Genomic DNA, 6,617 nt, shown 5'->3' with positions numbered 1-6,617 from the left:
TTTATATTGTTTTGTTGTTCTCGGTAACTTTAACGGGTTGTGCTGTTGCTGTATATCATAAAAGTGGTTCTCGACGTCATTTGTGTCACATAGTACTATATTCATATACATGAGTGTATATTTAATAATACATGATAGCCGATAGGTTTTTTGTAGGTAACTTGTTGGGTTAATAACATTTAATATTAACTACCGACATTTAAAATTTAAATGTACATTTGAGAAACATACACACGGTATTTTATATAATTTATATTAAATAAAGGAATGACCTATACTTAATTAATAATAAAATAAGTATTTAAAAAAATATGCTCCCACTACTATATGATTATACTTATGTATGGCAAATAACAATAATATTTTATGTTTTTGTACACCAAATAATACAAATGTTATTAAAAAATTGATATACTGCTGTCAACATTGGGATATTTTTCTTTTTGCAACATTTAACATCATGGAAGGAGATCAGTTTGGTAATTTCTAGTATTGTATATTTCACTCATAGTATTATAATATAGACAATAAGTGCAGACAAATACATTAAATACGGGATTGGTAAATTGAGTCCCAAATGACCCTAACTCGGAAAATTGAGTCCCGGGGAAAAACGATTTACATGCATTTTAAATTTAAAAATATGCTTGCAAACATACACTAACGTCAGAATATGCAAAAATATGCACTATAAAATTTTTATTTGTGGATATTTATTGACTGCATGTATAAGATTTTGAAATAATTATTATTAATTGTATAATTATTTTTTCCCCAACGATAAAATAACGATAGACTCTTAGCAACACCTAAGCATTCACAGTCAATAAAAGTCGATAACTTTGTAACATCGTACCTTTGATTAAACGCAATTAAGATACCGATAAGTAAGGGCTTGTTCGTATATACATATATACTAAATATATACGTATATAACGGTATCTTACTATCTCACCGATTTTTATGATGGATCTTATGATAAAACACAAACAAACGAATGTACGATATCTGGGCTATTTCATTATATTTTTAGTAGCGTACTGTATACGTCGAGAAGTGACTAGGTATCGTGTTTGCAGTAATAGTAACGTGTTTGAGTGTTTCTCTTAAATTTTGGAAAATGGACGTAATGATTAGTGAAACACTATTATTATATTTTTTTAAACAATTTTTATTTGATGTGTTAATATATTGCAAGACTGATATTTTTTTACAGTAATACGAGCGGTATCAATTTTTTGTAGAAGTTAACACTATAATTTGTAGGAGTTAACACTATTTTTTGTAGGAATTAACACTATCTTTTGTAGGAGCTTACACTACATTTGTAGGAGTTTATAATTCCCCATATAAATAGCTTAACATAAGTCAAAATATTTACTTACTACTATTTTTTTCCCGGGACTCAACTTACCTACTACCTGTTTTTTCCCGGGACTCAATTTACCGCTTTCAAAATGTACCAAACTTATCTCGGACTCAATTTACCTAGCCCCATTAAATAATATGTAACATTTACATTTTTCTGAGGTAAGAATCAAGAATGTAAGATTAATATTATGTAAATTAATTATAGGCTTCTGGGGAGGTTTCCGTTTTCCGCCAAAATGACCCTAGCGGCCTAGCCCGTTATCACCATAGCCGTTTTCCGCCAAAAAAATTAATACATTTTTTTTTGAGAACCCCTGAACTGAATCCATCAAATAGTAATGATTACGATGTACGCGCTATTATTATAGCTATTATATTATAGCGATATCCGCGGATAATTGACGGATTATTGTTCGCTATCTGTCTGGCACCTGCAGTCAGTTGAAACCGCGTAAACATAAAATTAAAAAAAGTTTCTATAATGTCGGAGAATATTGAAGTGATAACTAGTAACCGTGGTAATATTATGCTAATATACAAACATTTTAAATTTTTACATGCTCAAAAAATTTAAAATTTTTATGTGATGTCCAAACTATATACATGGATGGCAATTTCCAATACAGTGCTAGATTTTTTACTCAAATGTATACAATTCATGGGTACAAAAATGGGCATTATGTACCACTTGTATTTTGTTTGCTGCCTGTCAAAAAAACCGAGACTTACATTTATATGTTACAAAAAATATGGGAATTTTGTGATATTATGGGTTGTCTTTTTTTACCAACTAATATAACTAGTGATTTTGAAAAAGCTATACTAAATGCAATTTATGAAGTTTGGCCTGGGATGAATGTAGTTGGTTGTCGATTTCACTTGACTCAAGTATGGTATCGACAAATTCAATCTCTAGGGCTAATCACCGAGTATAAAAATAAGTATAATATTGGTATGTGGTTAAGGCATACCTTTGGTTTATTATTTTTAAATCCCAGTGAAGTAATGAGTTGTTTTATGGAAGATTTTATGCCACAGTGTCCATCTGATAATCGCGTTCTAGCGTATTCACAATATTTATTGAACAATTACATTTTAAATACAAGTACGTTCACCCCTAAGTTATGGGCAGAAGCAACTTCTGCATTAACAAGAACCACAAATGCATGTGAATCGTTTCATTCCGACTTCAATCAATCGTTTTATAAAAATTCACCTTCAATATTTACGTGGGTTCAGAACTTGATTAATGAAGTTCAAACCAGTGTATATTGTAAAATGTCAAGTGTGAATCAACCAAAAACTCCACGAAATATAATTCGATAAATATGATCAATATCTGTGTGTGGTGAGGCGCGTATGTGATACAAGGTGAGGCGCGTACATGGTACATTGAATAATTACTAATTGATGGATTCAGTTCAGGGGTTCTCAAAAAAAAATGTGTTAATTTTTTTGGCGAAAATCGGAATATAACCTTGGCGGAAAACGGCCACGGTGATAACGGGCTAGGGTCAATTTGGCGGAAAACGGTTACGCCCGCTTCTGGAGTGTAATAGTTATCGAACACTCAACTAATAACCTAACCTAACCTTACTACCTAACCATTCAACCACCTTCGGTGCGAAGGCGGTTTCTACACACTGGAATCGAGTTTCACCCATAGACCTTATAAGGCAGCTAGTGTATAAAGTTACATAGATACTTATATATGCCCCTTATGGTTTCACTAGACACTAGTTCTATGATACAACTATAACAAATCTAGTACAAAATATCCACGGACAAAATAATAAATATCCAAATGTAACCGTTTTCCAAAAATAAGTGCATTACTCTTTACTTGCTAATAAAATTTGCTCAAAAACTCAAATAATATAAGAGCATTTTGACAAGAAAAATAAAATTTTATAAATAAAAAAATGTATAATATAATAGAAAAGGATCTAGGAACTAATCCGGTTTCTATATAATTACATATCTCTCCCAATCCACACCTGAGTTGAGCTTTTAATTGTTGTTATATATATATATATATATATATTAGGGGCGTATTTAGAAATGTCTTATTGGGGGGGGGGGCACAAACAAAAAGTTTAAATTTGCGTTGTAAAATATCTCATATAATAAAAATAATACGCCGCTGTATATATGACAATATATTATATAATATATAATATTATTATAAAGTTTGCCATGGCAAGCTCAGCTCATAGATCGATGCGCTGTATACCTACATACACGCACCTACGATAAAGGTATAAAATGTAATAATACGTATATAATAATAATTGTGTTTCAACCTGGAAATTTCACGAGACGGTATGTCATAATATTATGTATCTTATATTCTTATCGTTTACATTATCGACAAGACAAATGTGAATTGTGAGAGACTATAATGATTTTGAATCTAGGAAAAAACGACAGGTAAACGACAAGGAAAAAAACGACATTTTATAAATAAATATACATTTAAATAAATGCTGTATAATAAATATATAAAATAAATATCATATCGAATAGTATACGACACGACGTAAACGTTAAATTTAATGCAGTTAGATTTAAAATTTAAAATAGGTATTAATTAAGTATAATTAATATATTATAAAAAGTCAATTATTGTTAAATTAAATAAATAAATTATATAGACATGACACGACAAAAAAGAAAACAAATACAAATTATAGATGTCGAATAGTATATGCTATTGCTATTAAAAAAATTGGTATATCTCTTTCCCCACTTAAATATTCTTTACACAATGTTTTAAGTTTATTTTGTAATTCGGCATACATTTTTTTTTTATTTTTGTTTATGGTTATATATCCAGTGAATTTTGTGCTAATCTTGTTTCGTCATTTGACACCTCCAATCGGATTTTTGTTATTAATACCCTTATAGAAGGATGACAATGGTCCACTAAATTTGAAAATCGATTGCATTTAACTTTTTTTGTCGTGTTGTATACTAACTATACTATTCGATTTCGATATGATATCTAAATAATTTATTTTTATTATTATTTATTTATTTAATTTAACAATAATTGACTTTTTATAATATTTATTATATAGCATTTATTTAAATGTTTATTTATTTATAAAATGTCGTTATTTTCCGTATCGTTTTTTACCGATTACCAATGATTTTATCAGATTATTATTTATTAGATTTTGTTATATTGTACCACCTTGATTGTACCTATACGGCTATACGGACTATAAGCTGTGGCTGTACCTATATGTGTGATGTGTCTGTTTTCCAATTTTCGGAAAAACGGATACATTTGGATATTTTGATCGATTACCAACTATAACAGCGATGAGATCTATGATCACTGCACGGTTTAAGAATAATAAATGTTGATGTAGAAGTGTGATACTGTGATTAGCACTCAACAGTCGCTAGACACCTGTAGCCACGATGAAAGACTGAACACTGAAGTACTGAACCCAAGAATATTCTTAATTTATTCATATATTATATTGTATAAAGTATAATAGATAGGTAGTTAATTTGATAATATTAGTTTGTTAAATTTGTTTAAAATTAAACCGACAGGCGACAGCACAACGACGATAAGACGTTATCACGACATCACGTAGTGATGGTACAATTTTTATTTTAGTTTTGATTTGTATTTTGTAATGAGCGAGATTATTCATTAAAGTTTAAAATAAATGTTATATGTATCTATCAAAAGTTTTACAAAAATTTATTTCTAACATTTTGCCAACACAAACATTCAAAATGGTAAAATATTTAAAACAAGACGAGGCCATCAACATCGATCAAGAACTGTTTAATGTGTATAAATTTAGTGTTGATCAACTAATGGAACTGGCTGGCTTAAGTTGCGCAACAGCTATACAAAAATGCTTTCCACCAATTAGTCATCATAGAGTATTGGTGATCTGTGGACCAGGTAACAATGGTGGTGACGGTCTAGTGTGTGCGAGGCATATGAAATTGTTTGGTTATTCACCCGAAGTATATTATCCTGTGCGAACAGACAAACTTTTGTACAGTAATCTTGTGCATCAGTGCGAGGCATCTAGTGTACATGTGTCTGATTCCTTGTCCGACAACATATTCACATATGACCTCATAGTAGATGCATTGTTTGGTTTTAGTTTCAAGCCTCCAGTGCGAGCAAAATTCCTACCTGCCATAAATGCATTGAAAAATATCGACAAACCAATCTGTAGTATAGATATCCCGAGTGGTTGGAGCATAGAAGGAGTTCCTGAAAGCGATGCAATTAATCCAGAGCTGTTGATTTCATTAACAGCACCAAAAGAATGTGCCAGAAATTTCAAAGGAAAATATCATTATTTAGGTGGAAGATTCATACCCAAAAAGTTGGAAGAAAAATACCAATTGAAATTGCCTGCATATCCTGACGCAGAATGTTGTGTAAAATTATAAAATTGCATACATGATACATGCAATATATAATTTAAAAATTATTTTTAAATTGTGTATACTTGTTTTTGGTTGATCCAGAAAAATGTTAAATAAAAAATAAATGTAAATTATACTTTACTTTTATGTATAATTATAGTAAAAAATGTATTAATATTTCAAATAATTAATAAAATTTATTATTAACACAATGTAACATTGAGTTTGGTGGGGGGCAATACATTTGCCCTTATTTTTTAAATTATATAGCAATCCTGTGCCCTTTTCTACCAGTAAGTGCCTGTATCTGTCTATACCTTTTACTCTTTCTTAGATACCTCCCAAGTGCTAAATAATGCTAGCTGTCCAAAATATTCTTACTCTAGTATTACTCTACCTAAAAACTTGCTCTTTTTCCATAAACACTCATATCACTTCATACAGTCATATAGATATAAATATACAACCATCCACTACACTCCTACAACAATTGCATTGTTCCAGTGATATCACATATTATTAATATTAACTTGTAAACTAAATTAATTTTTTTCTCCTACTACGTTACTTACTTGATTTTGTAACCTTTCATATAGTTAAATTTTTTAATTACTTTTAATTTATATTATACTTAATAGTTCCCAATATTTATCTATAGCTGTTTTGGTGTTTAATTACAAAAATATTCTTTATATTTACCATGTTCAGAGTAGGATAGGCATAGTATTAATTTTGGCATTGGTCTATTAAGCCTGAGTAAGAGATAAAAGTGTACATTTGATCACAGCTATAGTTACTGTACGGTTTAATTTTTGGATTCAATAATATTTTTTTAT

General features: G+C 29.8%; 1 protein-coding gene across 1 annotated transcript; it reads left to right on the top strand.

Annotated features, from left to right (window-relative positions):
• The first annotated feature begins 4,825 nt into the window (after positions 1 to 4,825).
• Positions 4,826 to 5,998, top strand: LOC132922628 (NAD(P)H-hydrate epimerase). The gene has a single exon (XM_060986238.1). The coding sequence runs from the start codon at positions 5,065 to 5,067 to the stop codon at positions 5,803 to 5,805; it is 741 nt and encodes a 246-aa protein (XP_060842221.1). The 5' UTR covers positions 4,826 to 5,064; the 3' UTR covers positions 5,806 to 5,998.
• The last annotated feature ends 619 nt before the right edge of the window (positions 5,999 to 6,617 follow it).

The sequence above is a fragment of the Rhopalosiphum padi genome, chromosome 2 (assembly GCF_020882245.1).
Source record: "Rhopalosiphum padi isolate XX-2018 chromosome 2, ASM2088224v1, whole genome shotgun sequence".
Lineage (NCBI taxonomy): Eukaryota > Metazoa > Arthropoda > Insecta > Hemiptera > Aphididae > Rhopalosiphum > Rhopalosiphum padi.
The sequence above is the reverse complement of the archived record's forward strand: the minus strand, read 5'-3'. Positions and strand labels throughout refer to the sequence as shown.

Coding starts and splice junctions, on each gene's coding strand:
- LOC132922628 (XM_060986238.1), top strand. CDS start 5,065: ATGTATCTATCAAAAGTTTTACAAAAATTTATTTCTAACATTTTGCCA.